Here is a 25521-nt window from a genome sequence, read left to right on the forward strand (position 1 = left end):
AAATTTACATACATTACGTCTAGGAGGTTTAAACGCTGTATCTGTGATCAGACTGAGGGTTGCATATTCATATACATATGCATTTATCATTGTTTCAGTCTAAACTATTTTAACGCGGAAGCTTATTGTACCGATTTGTTTTGCATTTCCAGGTAACTTTAAACCTGCAATAACAGATTTTGTTTGCACTTTGAAACAAGTTGTGAACACAACATAAAACATCATATATCAACTTTTAAGTTGACATTTTGAATGTCAGTTACGGAGCAACATTATAATTAATTTGGGGTCATATTTCTGTGATGTGGAAGTGAGATGAACAAACAAAGAAATGTATCCTTTTAGATAAAAGGATACAGATGTTGACAAAGTTTCCTTTTGGGAACATCATTTGAAATTGGTAAGTTGGAAAAAAGGTAGTAATTTGCATGTTTAAAATTGCAGTAATATTGTATCGTGACATAAGTATCGTGATGATATCGTGAGGCCTCTGGTGATTCCCAACCCTACTATATATTGTAAAATTCTCACAATGATTCTGCATTTAAAAGATATTTTTATACAAGAATCCTTACTTGACCTAAGAGACTATCTTATGTTTTTCAGTGCCTTCTCACCAGCTTATCCCATTACAGTGAAGTTGCATAATTTACAAAAGTTTCCGTTGAAACTAATAGGCTGTGAGTAATTTATTTCCTCATAAGCTGGCACAATCACTTAATATTGCAACAGACTGACCTCCTACAGAAAGAGTCACTTTAAAAAATGTGGACATTGCAAATTGGCTTGTAAAAACAAACTGCTACTATGTCCACAAGCTTCTTAAAACAAACAATTAATGTATATTAATTAATAATAATGAGCTGCCCCCGAGCCTCTATAGGTGAAGTCAGTTTCCATAAGTGAAGTTTAAACACACGTTTAATTTAAAGTTAAATTTGTAATAAATGTAGTATGCTAAAGGCGAGTCAGCATCAACAGCAGCGTGTCTATTAGCCTACTACTACCCCTACCCCTAACCCTAAAGCATCAAAATCGCTATTTTTGAAACACTAAGAAGGCTCGACACAACATGAAACTTTGCTCAAAGTATCACCAGGGTCTCTACACATGAACTGGAGCATTGAGAACATTGTTTGTGTACACAGTTTACTAAAAAGAAAGGTTTTGAACAACTGTTGTTTAAACTATCCTCCATCTTGTCAGTCAAATAGTGTCGATCTCCAAATGCAACGTAACAGGGAGGAGAGTAAAGATGGAAAGCGCCTAAAGCTTAGTTCCATATAAATGCACGGATATTTTGTTGTTTTGTCGTTATTGAAAAACAATATTGACCTTTGTTAAGAATATCTAAAAGACGTGATCGTTTCATTTCTGAGGAAGAAGAAGAGGCTCGGTCCAATTGAAGATTAAGCAAAAGATTTAATAAAACAGAATCATGAAATGATCTATGTTTCTCCCTAATGGAGTCACATAAGAACCAGTCCCGTGACTTGACAAAACAATACACTGCAAGCAGCGCCTACAGAACATGCTGCCTGTTGGGTCACAGTTTGCAGCACTGAATCATTGTAAGTTTTAGAATTATATTTCTTGGGAATTGTGGGTGTTTCCTTGAATGAAAACCCTCCCAGGATAAGGACACACCTCAGAATTCAGATTTACTCCAGGTCATAGACAAAGGTTGTTTATCATGTTAGTGCCAATTCTATTCAAGTTTACAGAGATATGCATTCCTAATCAAGTCTGAACACAGCAGGGGATGGTTTCAAGCCGGAGCCAAAAGTTTGCTTCCTGCTGTGGGAAAAAAGTTTTCTGTCTATATGTTAATTGACTGACATGACCTAATTAATTCTTTAGAAAGTTGGGAAGCTTTGAGGCAGACAAATGCTGATTAAGGCTAGTTAATTGATAAGATTTGGCTGCAGAGTACATACAGTACATTTAATCCAAAAGTACATTGTTTTCATGACATAAGCATTGTTTTAACATTTTGAAACCCAACACCTTGTAGTTGAAAAAGGAGCCTCATATAAGTTTGACATTTCCTCCTATGAAGTCCGTTCATTCGCATTCGGAGATCAACTTTTTTTGACAGGCAAGATGGCGGAGAGCGTAAACAACAACTGCTAAAGTGAGTTGTTCAAAACCTTTGTTTTTAGTAAATTTTGTACATATATATAAATATATATATATATAACTTTGGAGGTGTCTCCTACTTTGACCATGGGACTATCTGCCCATACTCTGCACGGAACAGAATGTCTTTAAAGTAGGGCTGTCAAAATTAACGCGTTAATTTTTTAATATTTAACTCGTTAAAAAAAAATTAACGAAATTAACGCAGCTGTGTTTGTTTACTTCATGTGGCGGCTGAGAAACGTAATACGTCTACATAACAGCAGGCGGCGCTACTCTGTATTGTTGCCCAAGTAATGAAAACCGGCAGCTGATTGGACGAACGCGTCACATGGGTTTGTTTTCTCTGGATATTGAGAGCCAGACTGTCATGGCGGCCGTTCAGAATACGATCTCATATTGTACTAAGATAGTTCACTGAAACATGTTTCTGAAAACATTTTAAGCGAGAAATAGGCCGTGCAGTTGCTGAATCCGTCTTCATTTCAGCTCAACAAAGGTCAGTTTAAAAGATTTTCGTCAGATTTTGAGAGACTAGTCACCTCATTCCGCTCGCCATTTCCGGGTGAGTCCCGACTGCCCTGCCGCCGACTGAACTCTCGGCTCGTTGGAGATGAACTGCGCCTCGCCTGTAAAGTAGACGAGAGCAGGCGACAGCAGCCGGGGACGGTGACAAAAGTCTGCTCTCAAGTCAGACAGTTTCTAGCCGTTTCCAGCAGCCTTCAGCAGGACTAAGCCAAATTGTTGCTGCTGTTGTTCTGAAAAATATTAAACATTCTGAACTTAGCAGAACCTTTCCTTGTTTGTTTTTTTCTTCATATTTGCAAAGTTAAGTGATTTAGCATTTAAATATCCATTATTACAAGCTTCAGTCTCAATTTAAAAAAGCGATTAATCGCGATTAATTACAGCAAATTGTGCAATTAATTAGTTAATTTTTTTTTAATCGATTGACAGCCCTACTTTAAAGACCAAGTGGGTTCACCACTTGGTCTTCTAAATATATATGGAAGAGCAAGTGATAAAGGATCTATTATGGAGTAGCAAGTAGTAAAGGACCTATTTTGCCACTTGCTCTTAAAAGACATTTTGTTTCTGTACAGTGTACAGAAACATCTGTGCACAGTATAGGCAGAAAGTCCCATGGTCAGCGTGGGAGGCATCTCCAAAGTTGACTTTCAGATTCAGGGTTCAGTGGCTCCAGCAAATTCCAGGAACAACATCAGGATCAGCTTAGACCCTGTACAGTTCATCAGTGGAGTGAGCTAATAAAGAAGCTGGTCTCCACCCCATCTTTCCAACAGCAGTGAATGCTCCATTAGACGACAAGCTGCAGTTGTTTGGTTTTTATTTTTAGAAAGAGTGTATAAATCCTTTTGTCTTGCCCTGGTTTCTTGAATAATTAGTTGTCATGATATTACATAAAAGTACCATTATGTTTCCCTGAAATCCAACATGCTGTACCTCATATATTTCAAAATATTGTGTTACAGAAATATGTAGTTGTCTTTCTTATCCCTTAAATCATCTGGTGACCCTTCAGATGTCTGCAGGAACCTACCACCCAGGTTGGGAACCAATCAACACATTTCATTTTATTATAACAGCAGTGTAATTACAGAAAGATCTATAACACCACTATTAAAGACAAAGGGCACATGGCTTTCAATAACATTTTATTTGTGCGTGTTGCCAACATATTCAATAAAACCATTTTTATTTATTTAGTCCATTAGCCACAAAAAACATTTTAACTCAAGCTCACAGGACCAAGCATGTGCATAGATTTTTTTGGTGCAGATAAACTGCAGTTTACATTTGACCTTGAACATAACAAATTGAGACAACAGTGGAGTGAGTATACTCAACTGTTGAATGTCAGTGCATTCTTTAGTTACGTAAACTTTCCCTTGACATGATTTCTTGATAAAATGTTGTACCTGAAGTGGCACCACCGGTCTAAATGTACTGCAGGCTAATACTGGTTCATTACATTTTTATATCAGTGTATGTGTGGCTAAAGTGTGTGTACAGTCATTTATAGACAGCATCAGCTACACTGTTTCTCCAGCAGATTCCAAAATCACTGCAGCGTCATAACTGAGTAGATCTATTAGTGACGAGTCTTTTAAGAATATATATTTTGTTCAAGCATAAAATACCCTGCTTCCACTGCATATCTTTGGTAAGAAAGTTATCAGTATCCACCTCCACCATTCAGTGTCAGTTGGGCTCTAACTCAGACCTTTAAGAGACAGCCACACTTATTAACAGCCTCAATAAGATCCAATCTGTGCCTCAATTTGTAAAATAAAAACGTATTTATTGGAGCAAATATCATTAATTGTGTTATATTTAAGTGTATGTTGGCTATACCATCATTTCTAGATTTAAAGGACGACTCTGGTTTATAACAACTTAGGGGTTGGTTTTCTCATCTTTATGCAACTTTTCCTTTGGTTATGGTAACGTTAGTCTGGATCAACAGAAGTACATTTCAGGATAAAGCCTGACATGCCAGGTCAGGCTTTGAAACTCACCTTCTGCTCTCTTTGTGTTGCTGTTCTCAAACTCCCTTCACTCAGGGAACAACAACAAACTTCGAGCTAGCAAGCTACCCAATTAAAAGGCCGATTGTGAGTGGTTTAAAGAAATGTGTGGAGGAGCCAGACCTTCCTACCCAGCGCTGTGGAGATAGGTCTGGCAATGCGAGATTATAGTAATATTATACTCAACTGGGCAATTTCTGAGATCTGGGAACAAAGCAACATCACTAAAGCAAAGTCCAACCGGGCAACATACAGTACCAGAGCAGTCCAGTATATCCAGATGTAATCTAGATGATCTAAACCACTTTATTTACAGGTTAAACTGAAAGTAAGTGCACCTAAAAATTAAGTAGAGCTCTGCTGGACGTTTCAATGGTTTATGGGTTTTTCTTTGTAAGTCACCATTGTAAATCTAAACTGACTGCAGCTACCTTTCTCTTTAAAGGAGAAAGATACAAACTTGAACCTACAACGTGTGTGACTCTTACTCAGCGATACAGAGAATTTACAGCTTTACATCGACAGTGCAGCTGCCCTTGATGTCTCTGAAGGTGGAACAGTCAAAGTTGGCCACGACAGTCTTCTTTCCGGGCTTGTAGGGAACAAAGGGGAACTTGACACATATTCGGTTGTTTGTCTTCAAATCTGGAATCCTGTGGTAACACAAAGATTTAAAATAAACAAACATCAGATTCATAATCTTATTTGCTTATTCTTTGATCAGAGAGTTCTGGTTTTTGGTTAAATAAAAAAAGTTTTTGTAACATTTTAGTACAGTGAACTCATTGTCATGTTCAAGAAACCAATTTGAAATGATTTGAGCTTTGTGACATGGTGCATTATCCTGCTGGAAGTAGCCATCAGGGGATGGACATGGTCAGAAACAATGCTCAGGTAGGCCGTGGCATTTTAGCGATGCCCAATTGGTACTAAGGTGCCAAGAAAACATTCCCCACACATACATAACATCACCACCACCAGCATGCACAGTGTTAACAAGGCATGACAGAGCCATGTTCTCCTTCTGTTTACGCCAAATTCTGATACCTCAGTTGTATCGAGTGGTTATTTGAGTCAAAGTTGATCTTCTATCAGCTGGAATCAGTCGGCCCATTCTCCTCTGATATCTAGCATCAACAAGGCATTTTTCACCCAGAGGAATGCTGCATACTGGATGTTTTTCCTTTTTCAGACCATTCTTTGTAAACCCTAGAAATGGTTATGCGTGAAAATCCCAGCAACTGAGCAGATTGTGAAATACTCAAACCCGTCTGGCACCAACAACCAGCTCAAAGTTGCTTGGATCACTTTTTCGTTCCCATTCTAACATTCAGTTTGGAGTTCAGGAGATTGTCTAAACCTGGATGACACAACTAAATGCATTGAAGCAGCTGCCGTGTGATTGGTTGATTAGATAATTGCAGTAACGAGATAGCTTACAGGTGTTCCTAATAATCCTTTAGGTGAGTGTACATCAGAAGTGCATGAGTATGTAAAACATTTCAACCCAGCCCTTATCACACAACCCCTATACACGTACAGAAAACACACAGACACACAATTATCACTGAAATGAATGACTGGTCAACTGACTGAATTAAACAAGTGCAAATTCGCTAAAGCTGCATGTTCACTCACACACACACACACACACACACACACACTCACTTGACTTCAATGTCCTCTTTCAACAGGCCACTTCCAGAGATAGTCAGAGTACACTCCTTCAGCGTCTCGGTGACCGGGTTCATGAAAACCACCTCCCCTTCTGCCTCTCTGTTCAGTCTGGTTATACCAGAAACCTGGAACACACACATTTTATCAGATTATTCATGTACACTCAGTCAAGCACCTGAACCGCAACCTGTTGAAACAGCGATACCCATCTAGACGAGAGAGAAAAACAGCCCAAACTCTAACCATGTAATGGCACGATAATGGCTAACATAATAATATCCCACATATAGGCAGCAGTATAAGTATTATCCTTTATGTAAGTAAAAGTACTAATAATAGCACTCTGTGATATTCAACAACTTTAGCAGAAGTATGTAGGTATTATCAGCAAAATGTATTTAAACTATTTAAAATAGTCAATGTGTAGTAAAATATTTCCTAATTGCTAAACGACATTGGGCACAACTGGAGTCACATGTGCAAAACTCTAACTACAGTCTGCACAGCAGCAGTTCACGTGGACCAAACTCTAGTTTGCTTTTCATTGCTTGGACACAGTTTTCAAAACTCTACACACTTATTCCATGACTTTAACCACAACGTGCACAACACTGTAGATTTATAGCACTTTGTTCAAATGCTAACACACTGCTGTCAAAACTGTTAACCACACATTCAGAACAGAATAGATTTCAGTCTGGTACCTATCAAACACTGCTGATTGCAATTTTAGCTGAAAGCCTAAGCAGGTGTCTTGTTTTAGACTAGTTAGTGAACATATATGGTATTTATACAGAGAAAGCTCAGAAAGCTTTTTTTTATATACAAACACCAAATAAGAATGAAACAATTATACCCTTTACCATTTGAGAGAAACAGGTAAAAGAGCAAAGATACCAATATGTCCAGGTAAGATGTTTGAGGTTATGTACACAGCTATAAAAAAACTAGAAACACCACATTCATTTGTATTTAGAGATGATGCAGACATCCCATGTGATGAAGAAAACTTGCCACATGATGCTGGAGAGAGGCAGGATTAGTCACACTATTCTTTGGTACTGTTAAGTATGTACCTTTAGTTTTTTTTCCCCAGTAATTCCATAAATTACTAGAGACAAAATACTTTATTGAAGAAAACTGCTGATTTTCATTGCTTCTTGTTTACCTTATGTAAAAATTGGTATGCTATACAATCTATATTTTTTCCTTAAATAAACTGTTGAGTAGTGTCAAGTCACTCAAATTGTTCAAACTGTAAAGATGAAAAAGTTTGTAATTTCTGTATTGGTGTTTGATGCTAGTGTTTTTACCCTCAGTGTGTTCTGAGTGACAGTGTGTGTTATCTCAGTGAGGACTGTTCATAGTGTTTGGCTGCACTGAGCCTGTTTTGAGACGTGTGTTAAGAGTTGTGTTGCTTTGAATGAGTTTTGCAGGTGATGTGAACTGTTTAGCTTAGGTGACTCTTGGTAGTGCAGACTGTAGTTTGAGTTTTGCACACGTGACTCCAGTTGTGCCCACTGTCGTTTAGCAATCGGAAAAAACTGTAATGTGTATGTTGCATTTGATTCATTACATTACATGTCATTTAGCTGACGCTTTTATCCAAAGCGACTTGCTATATATATCAGAGGTCACACGCCTCTGGAGCAACTAGGGGTTAAATGTCTTGCTCAGGGACACATTGGTTGATGTATCGCAGTGGGAATCAAAGCCAAGTCTCCCACACCAAAGGCATGTGTCATATCCACTGCGCCATCACCATCCTGTAGATGTTTAAGATTGTGCTAATATTATTAATAATACCCAGAAATGCATCATATTCTATGAGATCATCATATGTTGCTGTCTTGTGAGAACCATGTATCTCTAAAGTCAACCTTTTTTTATGGTGTCAGAAAAACAGACCTGTTTTCAGCTTTGTGACAATGCATTTACCAGCTGACTCAAGGCTTTTAAAAGTTGTTTTTTTTAGCTTAAGAAGGACAATAATGTTCTTAACACATAAAGGAACACTTCATCCTTCACTTCATCACAAACATTCAACATCAACACATCTGGAGATACATGGGTTTCACTGGACAGGAATTGGATGAAAAACTGAAATATCTCAAAGACTTTTGGGTGGCTTGCTATGTAAGTTTATACAGACATTCATGGTCCCCAGAGGATGATGTCTGCAGACTTTGGTGATCCCCTGACTCTCAGCACCACCAGCAGGTTGACATTTTGGATGGATTGCCATGAAACTTAACACAATCTGAGACTGGTGATCCCTAGTCTGGCTCAATGGATAAATAATGGACCGTTGCTGCATCTGGGTCTTAGTGCCACCCAGGATGGCTATGATTGGTTTAAAGAAATAATAACAAGCCAGAGCGGTTTTGTCCCCTACCCCAGAATAGATAGGTGCTGCAGCCAGGCCATACTGCAGTGCTGACACAGCGCTGTAGAGATAGGTCTAGCAATGCATGTATTTTGGTCTACTATCTGAACAACTATTGGATGGATTGTCATTAAATTTGTGCACACATTAATGTCCCCCTCAGGATGAATTTCATTTAGTCCAATACTTCATATTATTACCAAATACCTGCAAAACAAATGACAATGCTATCAGCATCATTTGTTTATTAGTTCTAATTAGGAAAAGTTAGCGTGCTAAGACACTGGACAGAGATGGTGAACATGGTAAATATTTTACCTGCTTAACATCAGGATGTTAAAATTGACATTACTTGAGCATCTTGGCATTCTGAGGTTAGCATTGAACTCATTATGAGTATGGCGACAGCGTAGCTGTAGACGTAGTCTTGTTATGTACACTGAACTGATTATTTTGTTACAAAGCTAGATAACTTGATTTTAGAGGCAGAGGTTTTTTACTGACCGTGATGGTAATAGGAGGATCAAGCAGCACAACGTCATGCACAGCCAGGTATGTGTTATCTGGCTTCTCTTTGTCCGTAACCAGGGCTGAAACCTTCATGTTGTCACACTCTATCATGAGTTTATGGTAGGCTGTGAACGGGACCTGGATAGGGACGGAGAGATCTTCAAGAGACAAAGAAAGAGAAGAGAGATTTAAAGTAAAATTACAAGAAGCATACAGTGTTTTCTCACCTAACCCTTCTGGTATCTAGACACACAGATAGTGTTGGTTTTATTTGCCCACCCTTTGAGATATCTGTCTTTGAGATATCTGCCTTCAAAATTCAACAGCAACATCTCTGTCCAGAGAAGCATCCACAGAAGAAGATTCACCTTTCCCAGGCAGCAGTGTCTCCTCCTTGACCTCAGTCTGGATGGTCCCAGCTGGTGAGCCGTTGTACCTCATTGCTTGGACACTGATGTTGATGGACAGTTGCATGGCAGCACTGCTCTTACTCTGCAGCACCAGCATCAATCTCACATCCTTACAGTACTTTGGTGGGGTCACCTGCAACAGCACACAATGAAAGGACTGAGACATTATCCTTGTTCTGTTCCAGTGTACACAAACACTACTCCCTGCTCCCTGCTCAGGGAATGTCAGTTTAGGAAACTTCCCCTGACCAGATTTGGTTTAAAATATCTGGGAAGATGAGCTACTGAAGGTGCAAATTTGTTGACTGGAACACCTCCCTAGGGAGGCGCCCAGGGGGCATCCTCACCAGATGCCCAAACCACCTCAACTGGCTCCTTTTGACGCAAAGGAGCAGCGACTCTACTCCGAGTTCCTCACGGATGACTGAGCTTCTCACCCTATCTCTAAGGGAGACGCCAGCCACCCTCCTGAGGAAAACCATTTTGGCCGCTTATACCCTGGATCTCATTCTTTCGGTCATGACCCAGCCTTCATGACCATAGATGAGGGTAGGAACGAAAATTAACCGGTAGATCTAGAGCTTTGCCTTCTGGCACAGTTCTATGTAACGGTGCGGTAAAGTGAATGTAATACCGCCCCCGCTGCACCGATTCTCCGGCCAATCTCCCGCTCCACTGTCCCCTCACTCGCAAACAAGACCCCAAGGTACTTGAGGTCCTTCACTTGGGGTAAGGACTCATTCCCCCCCCCCCCAGAGTAGGCACTCCATCTGTTCCTGCTGAGAACCATGGCCTCAGATTTAGAGGTGCTGATCATCCAAGCCACTTCACACTCGGCTGTGAACCGATCCAGTGAGTGCTGAAGGTCACAGAACGATGATGCCATCAGGACCACTTCATCTGCAAAATGCAGCGATGAGATCCCCAGCCCACTGAACTGCAACACCTCCCACCTTGACTACGCCTCGATAACCTGTCCATGAATATCACAAACAGGATTGGTGACAGGCCCTGGCGGAGGCCAATCCTAACCTGGAACGAGTCCAACGTACTGCCGAGAACCCGAAAACAGCTCTCGCTTTGGTTGTACCTTTTTGAATGGTGGAATCACTACCCCGGTCTGCCACTCCTTAGGCACTGTCCCAAACTTCCACGCGATGTGTCATCCAACACAAATCCTCCACACTAGGAGCTTTCAGCATTTCTGAACGGATCTCATCAATCCCCAGGGATTTGCCACTGTGGAGTTGTTTGACTACCTCAGTGACTTCCACCAGGGAAAATGACAACAATCCCCCATTATCCTCCAGCTCTGCCTCTAACATAGAGGGTGTGTTAGTTGGATTCAGGAGTTCCTCAAAGTGTTCCTTCCACCGCCCAATTACCTCCTCAGTAGAGGTCAACAGTGTCCCATCCTTAATGTACACAGCTTGAATAGTTCCCTGTTTCTCTCTCCTGAGGTGGCGAAAGCTTTCCCACTCCTGCTGCTTTGCCTCTTTCATGACAGAGGCTGCAGCCCTTCTGGTGGTACCCTGGAACTGCCTGATATTAGGCTATATAAATAAAATTGACTTGACTGGGTTGTTGAAGGATACCCTGGTCATTACTAATGTTGTTGTATTTATGTAGAGATATTCAATATTTTAAAATGTGGTATTTTTGTAGTTTCAAGTGCCCATATTGTGCTCATTTTCAGGTTCATAATTGTATTTAAACGTTGTACCAGAATAGAGTTTACATGGTTTGATTTTCAAAAAACTGTATTTTTGTTGTACTGCACATTGCTACAGCTCCTCTTTTCACCCTGTGTGTTGAGCTCTCTGTTTTAGCTACTGAGTGAGACATCTCACTTCTATCCAATCTTTGTTCGGAGTCGCACATGTGCAGTAGCTAGGTAAGGACATCTAGCCAGTCAGAAGCAGAGTATGAGGGCGTGCCATTCTTGCAGCTAGGCGAGCATTATAACATGTGTTACAAAGTGACGCAAGTTTGTCACGGAAGTAAAGGCTGGACTACAATAGAGCTGTTTGGAGCAGTTTGTGAACAGTGTTTCCTGTTGAAGATGGTAAGTCCCTTTGGGGTGGAGTTTGGGCTTTTTCACTTTGTAAACCTATAACATGCACAACAAAGATGTATAACACAATAAAGGAAAGGGAAAAAGCCAAAAACCATAATATGAGCACTTTAATATACTGTATATTGTATATATATATATATATATATATATATATATATATATATATATATATATATATATATATATATATATACTAAATTGTATATATTGTATTCAATTTGGATGCGCAACTTGATGTATTTCACCTTATTGTTATCTTAGACCTTAGACTTAGACCTTATATTTGTAACCTGACTCCACCAGATGGATTGCTTCGCATTTGCCCGGCATATCCATCTGGGAACTTCCATTGGAGAACTTTTGGGAAGGCTTTGGCAATTGTCATTTGGCAAACGGCTCCAAAGTTTCTCTATCTCAAGATGCCAGACTGATCTGCGAGTAGAAAACTGGAGCTCGCGAGATCAGGACGGTCTCACGAGGCTAATATATTTGCACTCTTCCTACTTGAAATTGCAACTGCAGCACAGTAACTTCCCTCTGGATAAATTTATCTCATCTAATTTTTAAATCTATTCATTCATTTTATATTACTCAAGTGAGGATGCATAAGATCTCGAAAAACAAAAATATGTTTATTGCTAGACTATGTAGTATGTATGTTGGCCTCTTTATGTCTCAAACTTGAGAAATGGCGCTGCCTTGTTGTTTAAAATGTAATTGTATGTTTTTATTTTATTTTATTTAACCTTTATTTATACTCAAACGGCATTGAGGTTTCCCTCATTATTCAATGACGAGTTTACATTAAGAGTCATACACAAAAAACTTGCAATGACAAATAAACATAAGCAAATCTAAAAACAGTTGCAATTTAAAGAGCAGAGCTTAAACACCAAATGTGTAAAAACAGTAGCAGATGGGAGGGCCTCTAACCTCAGAGTTTGCTGCACAGCGTTCCATGTGCTAGGGGCATCGAAGAAAAATCGTTTTACCAAGATCTGAGCGCGCGCAAGGAACCCTAAGAGTGAGCCAATTTTTGGATCTGGTTTGATAGAAACCAATATTCGGTGTGCCAGTGGTAAATTAATATAAGTTTTGATTATCGTGTAGATGCTGCGATCTTCTTTCATTTTGTGTCTCTTGACATGTGAAAGATGAGTTGTGAACTATTTACAGTAAAGCAGAAAACAGTTGATATTTCGAAGGTTTGTTGGACATTTTTGCTTTCATTAGAAAAGAGAAAATAGACATGGTGGAGGGGAGAGAGATTATAAACGGCAACAAAGGCCCACCAATGGGATTTGAACTGTGGTCGTTGCGATTTGTGCTCAATCCTAAAACCCATCAGGATGCCCCATAAGTTTGTTTCAAAATGAAATTTATAATAGCCACACAAAAAAAAGTTTCTGTGACGCACCTCTTCAAATTGCATGGACATTGGTGGTGACGGAGGTTGAGGGGCGATGACAGGGGTTACTACATCCGTACTTCCTTTGGTCTCATTTCCTGCCTTGTTTCCCTCCGTCTCTCCATTCTGGACCGCCTCCTCTGTCTTTTCACTCTCCTCCTTCTCCTCCTCTCTCTCCTCAACCTCATCAACTTTGGAGAGGTCTCTGGTGGTGGCATATTTAAAGACAGACCTCTCCTTCTCTGTTCCTGTAAATGTAGTGATTCAGTCAATATTCAGAGCCACTATTGTAATGATGTACAGCTGCTTGTGTGACCTGTTTGTCAGGTGAACCCACCCTCTCTGTATTTGTAGCTGTCAGTGATGTTCATCCTCTTATTGGAGCCGACAGACTTGGTAGAGATATTCTGACCGACTCTCGCCGTGTCAGAGAAGATATTCACTTTTGAACCGTCAGCTTTGACCTGACAGGACACACAAACACAAACTATAGAAACAACAAAAATGACCAAAGTTGCATTTGATTGTGACTGGCACTCTTAATGGCTGTCTCTTTTTCTTTCTTTCTTTGTTCTACACTAGATTCACTAAATGTGGCATTGATGAGATTAGGCTCAAGCTCTGCTCACTGACCAGCCAGTCGATGCAGTCGGCATTGACCTCAGCGAAGACAAATGGGGTGTCATATTTGAGGTCTGTTTCTCCGTTCAGGATGGCTACGACGGGGGCTGGACCGCAGCAGTAAACACCTACAGGAGGAGAGACAGGACAAATCAGGAAATAAAGTAACAGCCTTTGCAACTAACAACTAAGTTTTAGGATCACATATCACATAAAAATCTATCTTGTAAGGCTTCAAGTAATGGGTTTGTGTCTGAACCAGGAAGGAAAAGTGCTCAGCCTTATAGCCAATTTTATCTGGTTGCCACTCGTGGTATTACAATGGAAAATCCCCCGGCGACCCAGAAAGGATTTTCCTCATAGGCCACCATTGTAAAACTGCTGCCAGGACACCCCGAACTTTTTAGCTTGCACACAGACAACTTTAAAGTTTGCACACAGACAACTGAATAACTTGCACACAGATAACATTTTAGTTTGCACACAGACAACCTTCATACTACAGAACTACAAGTCAGGTATACAGTACAAGTGATTTCATGGCCCACGGAGGATTCATCTTAGGGACCGTTTGGTATTATGTAATGGACCACCAGAGGAAAATAGGGGAGGTTCATGTCTTTTTATTCTTTGCTGGGGGGAGGGTAGCCCAACATTTTTTACTCTGGGAGGAGGGGGGTCACCCAACTTTTGTATTCATGAAAAGAGCAACATTTCAAAGTGGCTTGTTTGGTGCATATTTTTCCATGTAGCGCTCAGTCTCGGCCCCCCATCAGCACCCTACCAGATGGGTCTGACCGCATTCGTGGAGTTTGCTGGGGGGAAGAGGAGCACTGCCACCCTGGTGGCTGAAATGGGTAATTGCAGTGTTTAAAAAATGATGGTGGTAGGTAATACATCTGATTTCATATACTGCTTTAGTTAAAAAAAATATTACCTGGCTGACGATGGGACCAGCAGGACGAAAAAAACGAAAATTACTGTTACACTGGACATCTTGCCATGCCAACGTTGCCATAAAGGTTTCCTAAATGCCATGTATATAAATTGTTGTCAGCTTGATTGCGTGTTTTGTGTATATTTGGACTTTATTCCACTTTGTTCAAACAGCGAAGTGGAGAGGCCTCGTTCACCTGTTTGGAGCTGGCTGGCAGAGGTTAAGCCGTGTATCTCATAGCTGTAAACAAACAATGGGCATCTGAACCTCTTTACCAAGCGCAAACCAGTATGGAAAGCATCAAGGGTCATGCCTCTTTTCTTAATAATTTTGGATGGTCATACAAAATGTATTGTCGGCGAAGGGAGGGTCAAGTCTTTCTTGACAAAAGGTCCCAAAACTCCTCCGGTGGCCCCTTAAATATATAACGAACAGTCCTTTAATGTTTTTTATCATTCTTGATCTTAATAGAACGTTCAGGTCAAACTTTCCGCTTGAGTACAGGAAATATGAAACAATTATAATAAAATCTCGTAGAAGCGGATCAGCATGAACTGTAAAAGAGTTCAAGAAACAAGGTCATCAGAGAAGGGAAGAAAGTGTATCTCTGCTAAAGTTATGGAGCTAAACAAGAGAGTCTGTACCTTGGCTCTTCTCCTGTGGTGTTGGATCCAGAACTTGCCAACCGTCATATTTGCCGTCTTTTGCCAGGTCTGGCCGCCTCATCCACGCCTCCACCCACACGTGGTAGTTCCTAAAACACAAAACAACATTCAGATTATGCAACAGTGCAGAAGATCTGAAATACAACACTGGAGAATTATATTCAACAATAATATTTTAGGGTTAGTTTGTTTTCGCTAACCGGTGTCCAAAAAAGACACATTTAAAGTAAAAGATTCTTACATATGAACTGTGATATTAAAAGTTTTAGATTTTTTTGTAGTAATATCTTAATGCAATACACATGTCACATGTACAATGTAATTGCTTTTCTTCTCCATAGAGACTTTAAAGCCTTGTATTAGCTTCAGAATGAGGACTGTAGGACTATCACATTAGGAAGCCGTGTTTTCACAGCCAGGATGAACAGGAGGAAGACTGCAGCGACCAACTCTTTCAACATGTGTTTATATGTAAATATTACATCAGCAAAGACTTGAAAAAGTGTATCCTTCAATGCCACTGTAGAATTTGAGAATGTCCGACCTCGGCAGTGGCAGACAGCAATGCATGTTGCTAACCAGCTTAGCTTAAAATTACTTGTGTAGCGTGACAGCATGGTTCCCAAACAGCACAGTGTAAAATAACGGCCCAGTGGGAAGGTTGGGGTAGTAGATGGGTATGAATAGCATCTAATTTCACATGTCCTTTTCACATGCCTGTAGAAAATCTGTATTTATGGTCTTAAAAATCTTTCTTGCAATTTTTGCATCAACTAAGAGCAATTGTTATTTTTGAAGAAAAGGATGATTGTAATGTTTTGTATATATGTATATACCGGAAGTGACCTCAGACACCCCCCGGATGAAGGCAATATGGACAAAAACGTTTGGTGAATAAAGCATGGTGAACAGATTTTAATTTTGATGAGCATGCATTGAAGTGCGGTGTGTAAAATATGGTAGCCTCTGTTTCTCACCAAACACTATCTTGGGTTGGTTTCTCTCTGACTCCATAGTCGGCGTGGTACACGTCGATGGTCAGACTCCTGTCGTTGTCGTGGGCTGATTCGTAGTTAGTGACCACGCGGCAAGGGATGCCCAGCAGGCGCATCACTGGAACCAAACATAAAAGATCTGATTTAGAATTAGTAGCTAAACGTTATGTTAAAATACAGAAAATACAGAAAATAACAACAATGGTGAAAAGTAAAACCATCGTTGTTTCCAGGTCTCCGTTTGTGCCCGTCCAGACTAGAACGCAACCCTAAAGTTTTCAAACCAAAACAGGGGCAGCAGTGTTTCCAAATGTCTTTCAAATGTTTAAAGGGCTCAGAGTAGTGTAGATAGATAGTAGTAGATATTAGATTTCAAACCAAAACATACTCTAGTAGTGCAAATGTAGCCTCAGACGTTACCTGAACACATCACACCGGCGAACACCCAGCACTGGCCATACTTGACCGGGTAGGAGCCGATGACGAACCAGCGCTTAAGGATGGCGTAACTGCCGGTCCAGCGAGAGGGTGAGACCCCACCTATAAATGAACCTCCCCAGCGTCCCTCCAGGACACCACGGTCATCATCAGCGTTGATCTGGAAGAAAACAAGGACATTCTAATTATTTTAATGTGACTTGGGTTTTTCAAAATTACAACTTTATTAAAGACTTTGACACATAAGACACAATTCCCAACTCTTTATATATTTCCGCTACATCTGCTGTCTTCTTCTTTAGCTCTTTATTGGCACTAACATTTACAGAACTATTGCAGTGAGTTAACCCAACTGCTAATACGTGGAACTGCATGAAATTGAAAGATGTCATTGAGTTTTTCTACTCCAAACAGTTAAAGTTAAATTTCAAGCTTATTGATTAAAAACATGTATAAGTGTAGGTCTGATGGTTAATTATAAAGTGAGAAACCCTTTATTAACAATTTTTTAACTTTCTAAAAAGCCATTCTGCGTGTCTGCAAGTCTGTGTAAAGTTATGAAGGGTCATTAGTTTCTAACTTTATAATAGGCCAAAGAAAAGGTTTCCCATGTTCAACAAACAACTATGTACATTTATTTTTTAATTTGTTTTTTATTTAACCTTTATTTTGCGTTCACAAGAATGGGACAGATGGACAACGTAAGTGCTGACGCACAAGGGATGAAAACATAGTCCCTCCGGCTACGGCTGTCGCCAGCTTGGAGACAAAAAAACACAGAGAGCATGTCCTACCATGGCGCTGATCACGCGGCTGACATAAATGGGGTTACAGCGAGCAGAGACATCGTCACCGGGGTCTTTCATGTATTTGGGGTTGAGGTCCAAAATCCTCAAACAAATGTCCACCATGTCGTCTTCAAACTGGACAGAAGGAAACAGGAAGAGACATTACATTGTATTTTATTCATGCCAATACAGTGTTATTTAACTGAGGATGGGAATATAATTTAAACTTTAAAAGATACATCATATGCTCTAAGCAGCAGAGTAGAATGTATTCAAATTCTTCTTGCTCCTAGTCAAATTCATACACTAAAATTCCATATATGAACTTCAAAATATACAGGATACCAGGGATAAGCCTGGATGTTAAAGGTCCCATGACATGCTGCTCTTTGGATGCTTTTATATAGACCTTAGTGGTCCCCTAATAATGTATCTGAGGTCTCTTTCCCGAAATTCAGCCTTGGGGCAGAATTACAGCCACTAGATCCAGTCCCACAATGAGCATTCCTTAGGATGTGCCATTTCTGTGTCTGTAGCTATTGAGGAGGAGAGAGGGGGGGGGGGCAAGGTGGAGGGTGGGGGTGTGGCCTTGACCAACTGCCACTTTGCTCGTTTGAAAGCCATGATGTCTCTCTCTCATGGGTGGGCCAAATTCTCTGGGCGGGCCAAGCAGAGAAAGGGGAGGTAACCTTGCTCCTTATGACCTCATAAGGAGAAGATTCCAGATCAGCCCAAATATTAAGACTAAAATATTTATAACCAAAATTTGCTTCCATGAAACGCTTAACATGATCACCAAGCTGTGATGTGGAGAGGACTGTGTTTCAGAGGAAAGTAGAAAATGTGATTGGCTGTCATTGACACAACCTCAAGCACCCACATAAAACCTGACGTGTGTGTGTGTGTGTGTGTGTGTGTGTGTGTGTGTGTGTGTGTGTGTGTGTGTGTGTGTGTGTACCTGTCCAAAGTCCCAGTTACAAGAGTCAATGTAGTTGTTACTTCCTTTGTAGATAATTCCTTGTTCATTCATCACATACTCGTTTATCTCATCCTTATCCTTCAGATACACCCAGTCATCTACAGAGAGAGAGGGAGAGAGAGAGAGAGAGAGAGAGAGAGAGAGAGAGAGAGAGAAAGAAAGTGAATTCATGCAGACAGACACATTATAGTTTTCAGGTTGATGTATTCAAATACTAAACTTTAGTAAAAGTAAAATTCCTGCGTTCAAAATCTTTAGTAAGAAAAAGTAAGCAGTATCAGCAAGATGTACTTAACGCATCAAAGGTAGTAGCAAGGATTTGCAGTGGTAACTACAGTAAGTACATTTACTCAAGTACTGTACTTAAGAACAAATCTGAGGTACTTGTACTTTACTTGAGTGTTTCCTTTTCATGCCACTTTGCTACTTCTACAATTTAGAGGGAAATCAAGCTTTAATTACATTACAAATCAAGATTTTTGCAAACAAAAGATAATACGAGCTTATGAAACTTATAATGTTTAAATCCATAATTTAAATAATAATTAGTAAATAGTTCAAATGTAGCTCTACCTCAACCAACTACAACAGTGAAATTTACATTAATGCAAGAGTAATAATAATCTAATGATATAATACATAATAATATAACAGTCACAGAGGGCATTTTTCTGCATTAATTACTTTTACTTTCATACTTGAAGTACATTTTCCTGATTATACTTACAGTACATACTTTTACTTAAGTAACATTTTCAATGCAAGACTTTTAGACAGACAGGCAGACAGACAGACAGACAAACAAACAGACAACCTACCGGGACACCAGGGGTTGAAGAGCACCACAGGCTTTGCCAGAACCATTTCCTGATCTCTGTGCTTCACAGTCATGGTGTACTCCCCTATGGGGGTGTCAGCCGGGGGGGTGACGGTGAGGATCAGGTTGCCTGTTGTTGTGGAGGAACCCTTGTCAAGCTCTACCTTCCACACCGCCTTTGCTGACGGTGAACGTTTGACAACATCTGGGACACCGAAGAATGATAACGTCCCCCGTTTCTCAGTTGGAAGTTTGCCTGTAGAGAGGAGCCACTGAGGGAGTCAGACCTTCATTTATTGTTGTACCAACACTCTCCATCCATCCATCCATCCATCCAACCAACCAACCATCCATCCATCCATCCACCTAAACACCCACCCACCCAACCATCCATCCATCGGTTTTCCCTAACAACTTAACCATCCAGTTAAAGCAGTGATGTGATAGTTCACCCTGTAATCCCTTGAAAAGACCAAAAACTAAAATTACTTTTAGTGAAATTGAGAATGAAATAGTGCAACGTTTTCAGGCTAGCATAATGAAGACCTAAAAATGTCTGCCTTTGGACAACCTTTAGGGGAAACTGTAAAAAACGTTATATGTTAACAGGAAGCAGAATAGGGTAAACTAAGTTAAATTAAATTGCCCTTAGCGGGCGTTTAGCAAGACTTGATGCCTCATTTAGTTATGTGGAACAGCAAACTGATTTGTCAGTTCATGAAAATAAACTATTTTTTTTTTTTAATAATAGAATTGTGACTAAATATTTAGTTACTACGGGAAGTATAGACCTTCAACAACGACTGAAAACAAATACTTTAATGAAGGGCCGACCTGTCGCTGCAGAGATGCAGAGCGGCTGAACAGAAGGGTTGAAAGGTTGCCTCAGATTAAGGGTCAGTTTGAAGGCCTGGCCCCGCCTCACTATCAGCCGAGTCAGGGAGATTTCTCTGGTGCGGTGGTTAACGTTGTTGGTCTGTGGGTGGAGATCCACTCCCTTGAAGACTGAAAGAAATGAACAACATACAAACATGAGAAAGTTCATAGAATCTCTCTACATCAGGCTACCGAAAAAGATAACAGCAACTTTTATTTATTTGACCATGGTAATATTTAACTTTATTATCCACTTTTTTGTAGAGAGCAAAAAGTAGGAAAAGCACAGATCTCATTCATCCGTGACAAACCGAAAGACTTCATTTCATTAATTTGCATTGATCAAATTTTTTTTTTTTAATTTACATGAACACCTCTTTTATGTCCAAAACTTTGGTGCATAGGAAACACATCAAATCAAATTAGTACAGTTTTTATGGTTGCCCATAGTAGTCATAAAGAACTGTAAAATAATGATGTTAGTGTTATAATGCCCGTAAGCTTTAGAGTTTTTTCTGTTATTAGCCTAACACAGTTGTGTTAAGATTGTTATACTTACATTAAAGGCACTTAGGTTATTACACTCCGAGTTTTCATAAAAAATTTTTATTACAGTATACACAGTAATTAACGTGGGAGAGCTCAACATACTGCAACTTAAGACATCACAAACAAATGAGAAAAAAGATCTTAACCACTGACAGCACATGCCTCGCACTGTGTAAAAAATGTTTTTCAAAACAATTTCATTCTTCAAATAAATACAACGACAGCAAGTTAAACAGTAATATAACACCACGCGAGAAGCTTGTTTTTGCTGATATTTGGTGGTATACCATCTGGCCTTGCTGCAGTGATGTTTTTCTTTTATTGAAAAATGCAGTTTACAAAAAATCAGATAAGTAATGATAGCACGTGAACAACAAGTGCACAAACTTATGAAAAAAAAATATAGAAACGTAAGAGCGAATACAAACGAGAAATAACAAATACAAATATAAAAAAATAGAAATAACATAGACATTACAAACAACAACAAAAAAAATACAAGAAGACATCAATTTACAGTTAGTCAGAGGTTTCAGGAAAACAAAGCTCTACAGTTTCCACAATTTTAATACTTTTTTTGTTATCCAACGTTCTAAGTGACTTCAGTAGAGATTTAAATTCTATGAGAAAAGGTACAAAATCAGGAGATGAGTTAGAAAATTTCTGCTTGTGAATATATAATTTTGCATACAGAATAACAAAATTAATTGGATACTCAAGAGCACCATTACCTGGATTATCGTAAAAACAAATGATATCTTTAAGGTTAAAGGAGTAGATAAAGTTGGTGGGTTCAAAAAAGTAAGACTCCAAATCTGTCCAAAATCTTTTGGAAATTTCACAATAAAAAAAAGGTGAGATGTTGTTTAAAAAATGTACAGGAAGAGTCAATGTCAGTAAATCTAGCAACAAGGTGATTAGTAGGGTATATGTTATGTACAATTTTGAGGTGTACTTCCTTAGCTTTGTTAGAAACACAGTACTTATACGATAGAAGCCAAGCCTTTCTCCAATTTATGTTCTCAATTTTGGATCTCCACACAAACTTGGCCCTTGGCACAACTGCATTCTTCCTCTGAAAAATGTGGCCAATATGCTATTGTTACACTTTATGTGCGTTACTTCAATTCCATACAATGATAGTAAAGGCTGTGATATAACGTGTGCATCATAGGTTAAGTAATTTTTTATAAGTAGAATTAAAGCATTTGGGATTGCACGAGTTAAATAATTAAATTCTCTGAAAGGAATTGGAAAACTGTGTACATTCATAAACTTCTCATAGGATAGCATATCACCAGATTCATCAAAAAGATAAAAAATGTGATTTAAATCTCTTTGGAACCAATTCGGAAAAAATAAGGATTTGGTCCTAATGACTATGTTACAATTGTTCCAGAGGAAAGTCTTGTGCGGTGAAAAATTGTGGACAAAGGCTAGCTTCCAATGGCTTGCTGATGGAATTTTTATAATTGAATTGGCAATTTATTTGGCAGAAAATTATGCACTGAGGTACTCCAGTACGGCATGACATCACTGCTGGGTGTGGCTAAGGGTGCAACAGAGAACGCCTCTGACCACACCCAGCAGGTTAAAGAAATATGACTTATAATGAAAATGACATCATGGATAATAGAATGACATCATGAACAGTGGCAATGATACTAACAATAAAGATAATAGAACTATGACTAATAATTATAGTAGTAGCAGGGCGTAGCAGCGTGCTACCATGACGATACAGAAAACATAAGCAAAGAAAGAAAAGCTGCAAGTCGCACACAGCAAGGGAACAAAGTTACAATGTTAGAGTCTGGAACACACTAAAAATGAATAAACACATTAGTTATTAATAAAAGGCTTGTCTTTTCATTTTTTTTACCAACATTTGAGGTTGGACACGGAGGAAACCAAGACAGGTGAACCGAAAGTTAAAGTAGATATATCAAAATAAAAGCCAAGAAAAATAAAATAAAATAAATAGCATAAATAGATAAATATTGGAGAATGTAGCTCCTCAAGGATGTGTACACAAATTGATATGAGCTCAGAGAGCATGGTTAGTCTTTTTAAGTGTCTGAATAACATGCCCTTAGTTGGCCTGCTTCAGATATCCATTACTTTAAGTGAACCTGAGTATTTGGCCTTAACACACACACACACACACACACACACACACACACACACACACACACACACACACACACACACACACACACACAGGAGATCAACACTGATAAGACTATAGAGTGCTGTGGCAACGAAAAGCATCTAAGAAATCTTTAAGAAATCTTTTATTCAAATCAGCATTTTAAACTCAAAACTGTGCAACAGATATTGCCCGGTATTTTGTGTTTTGTTTGTTATGCTTTGTTTTAGGTAATTATCTGTAATTCTTGAGGGTGTATTGTGTACTCTAGACTTGTGTTTTCTTTTCTTTTTTTTTTGGATATATGTTACTTGTACTCGTGCTTTTACGTTTTGGTGAGATAAGGAAAAATGTTCTCTCTGGTGGACAATAAAGTCATATTCTATTATTCTCTATCTTAAAGTGATGGTTCGGAGTAATTTACCCTAGGGTCCTTTGCACCATGACCTCGAGCCAAACACCCCCCCAGAAGCTTTTTTCACCTGGGTCTAACATTGGGAGAGTAAGCGTAGAGTAGCGTTATCAGCTGAATAGCTTAGCGCAGGGGCTAATGGATCCGAAGTGTCTCTTAACATTACCCCACTAATAATGCCCGAAATGATACCAAACATCTACAGTAGTACATATAGGTTATGCACTCATAAAACGATGGATTATAAAGTTTGTAAGTACACCAGAAGTTTATGTAAATAACACTTGCCTGCTGTCTTCTCGTCTCTGTTGCTGCTGCTGTTAGGTTACTACCAGGCAGTAAGAGTGCTTAGGGCCGTCTACAAATTACAACACCGAAAAGTGATGCAACAAAAATATTTATTAATTTAATGATTAAATAAGGTAACGTCTCCAAACTTACCTCAATTATAACTTGTCCCCTGCTAGTTATTCTGCAGCACTTACTTTAAAAAATAAGTTAAATTAATAAATATTTTTGTTGCATCTCTTTTTGGTGTAATTTGTAGACGTCCCTAAGCACTCGTCTTACAGCAGCAACAACAACAGCAGAGAGCAGAAGCCAGCAGGCAAATGTTCTTTACATAAACTTCTGGTGTACTTACAAACTTTACAATCCATCGTTTTATGAGTGCATAACCTATTTGTACTACTGTAGACGTTTGGTATCATTTCGGGCATTATTAGTGGGGTAATGTTAAGAGACACTTCGGATCCATTAGCCCCTGCGCTAAGCTATTCAGCTGATAACGCTACTCTACGCTACTCTACGCTAACTCTCCCAATGTTCGACCCAGGTGAAAAAAGCTTCTGCGGGGGTGTTTGGCTCGAGGTCATGGTGCAAAGGACCCTAGGGTGAAATTACTCCGAACCATCACTTTAAAAGAAAATAATTTGCTTTTTGACCAAATGTATTCCAGTTTTAACCCCTGTGTTGTCTTTTTTTCAAATTTTTTGACACCTTTTTTTCACAGTTTGTTTTTGCAACGTTTTAAATTGTTACATTTTTCTTCTACACATTTTCAGCGCTTATTTCTACGTCCCATATTGAAAACGTGTCAATTTGACCCGAAGTCAACACAAGGGTTAACCACGATGCTCAGATTTTTTTGACCTGCAAATGATGCTCCTTTAAATGTAAAATAGAAAACATTATCAATGGGATGGTTTACTGTAAAGACTGAGATGGCTCAGTGAGTCCAGGTCCACAAACTGGCTCAGCATGTTACAGGTGACTGTGATGAAATAGTGACTGAAACTAGGGCAGGGCCGGCTGGATGGGTGGTTAAGAAAAATTATGCTTGGCAGAGTGTAAAATGTCACTTGTGTGGTGACTAAAACATGTGGGCAAATGGGGCAAGATGCAACAGGACGGGATGAGAGAAGGAAAAAAACCTGCCTCCACCTTAAGCCCTCTGAATCAGAGGTGTCAAGTAACATAGTACAAATACTTTGTTACCTTACTTAAGTAGAAATTTGGGGTATCTATAATTTACTGGAGTAATTATTTTACAGCAGACTTTTTACTTCTACTCCTTATGCAATTATCTGTACTTTCTACTCATTACAAAAATAGCCTCGTTACTCATATTTCAGTTCGGCTTGTTTTCATTCCGGCTCATCATCGTTCAAAAACACACACACAAAAAAAAAAAAAATCCAAATCACTCCATCCGGATAGAGTGAATTTGATTGTGGTTGGATGAGAAGTATAAACATAGCTATTCTGACACCCTATTGGTTTGTACGTGATCCATTACACCTGCACATACCCGGTGCTAATACGCCACCGGTGCTTTAACAACCATTATCTACCGGACGGTAGATAACAACGCTGATTTTGGTGCCTTATTTAGGTGACACTTAAACGACTGCGCTTCTCTCTGATGCTCCGGAAACGGACGTTAGAGGGAACTGAAACATCGCCGCACAGGACGCTAGTTAACACTACACTCGACAGCAGGTAACGTTAGCCTAGCGTTAGCTAGAAGCTAGAGTAAACACGGTTAAAATGCTGACAGCTAAACGGTGTAAAAGTGTGTCTGTATTTCACTGGAGAGAACTGTAACACTGTAGCTGCCGTTGTCTGAAAAACACAGAA

At 39.4% G+C, this 25521-nt stretch overlaps 1 protein-coding gene across 1 annotated transcript; it reads right to left on the reverse strand.

Annotated features, from left to right (window-relative positions):
- Positions 1-4688: 4688 nt before the first annotated feature.
- On the reverse strand, positions 4689-20981 carry LOC114553678 (protein-glutamine gamma-glutamyltransferase 5). Its single transcript, XM_028575017.1, has 15 exons — positions 20975-20981; positions 20231-20401; positions 19398-19577; positions 18559-18677; positions 17607-17735; positions 16795-16972; positions 16357-16492; positions 15359-15468; positions 13790-13905; positions 13494-13620; positions 13166-13404; positions 9630-9804; positions 9256-9419; positions 6357-6490; positions 4689-5341 (listed from the first exon to the last, which is right to left on the reverse strand). Exons 1-15 carry the CDS (start codon positions 20979-20981, stop codon positions 5194-5196), a joined length of 2133 nt encoding a protein of 710 aa, XP_028430818.1. The 3' UTR covers positions 4689-5193.
- Between the last annotated feature and the right edge of the window lie 4540 nt (positions 20982-25521).

This window comes from Perca flavescens, chromosome 4 (genome assembly GCF_004354835.1).
Source record: "Perca flavescens isolate YP-PL-M2 chromosome 4, PFLA_1.0, whole genome shotgun sequence".
NCBI lineage: Eukaryota > Metazoa > Chordata > Actinopteri > Perciformes > Percidae > Perca > Perca flavescens.

Bases quoted from the DNA above. Each gene is read 5' to 3' on its own strand.
- LOC114553678 (XM_028575017.1), bottom strand. The intron at 16,973-17,606 runs GTAGGACATGCT...GTTTTCTTCCAG, and splicing joins GCCGCGTGATCAGCGCCATG to ATCAACGCTGATGATGACCG. The intron at 13,906-15,358 runs GTACAGACTCTC...CTCCTCCTGTAG, and splicing joins ACCACAGGAGAAGAGCCAAG to GTGTTTACTGCTGCGGTCCA.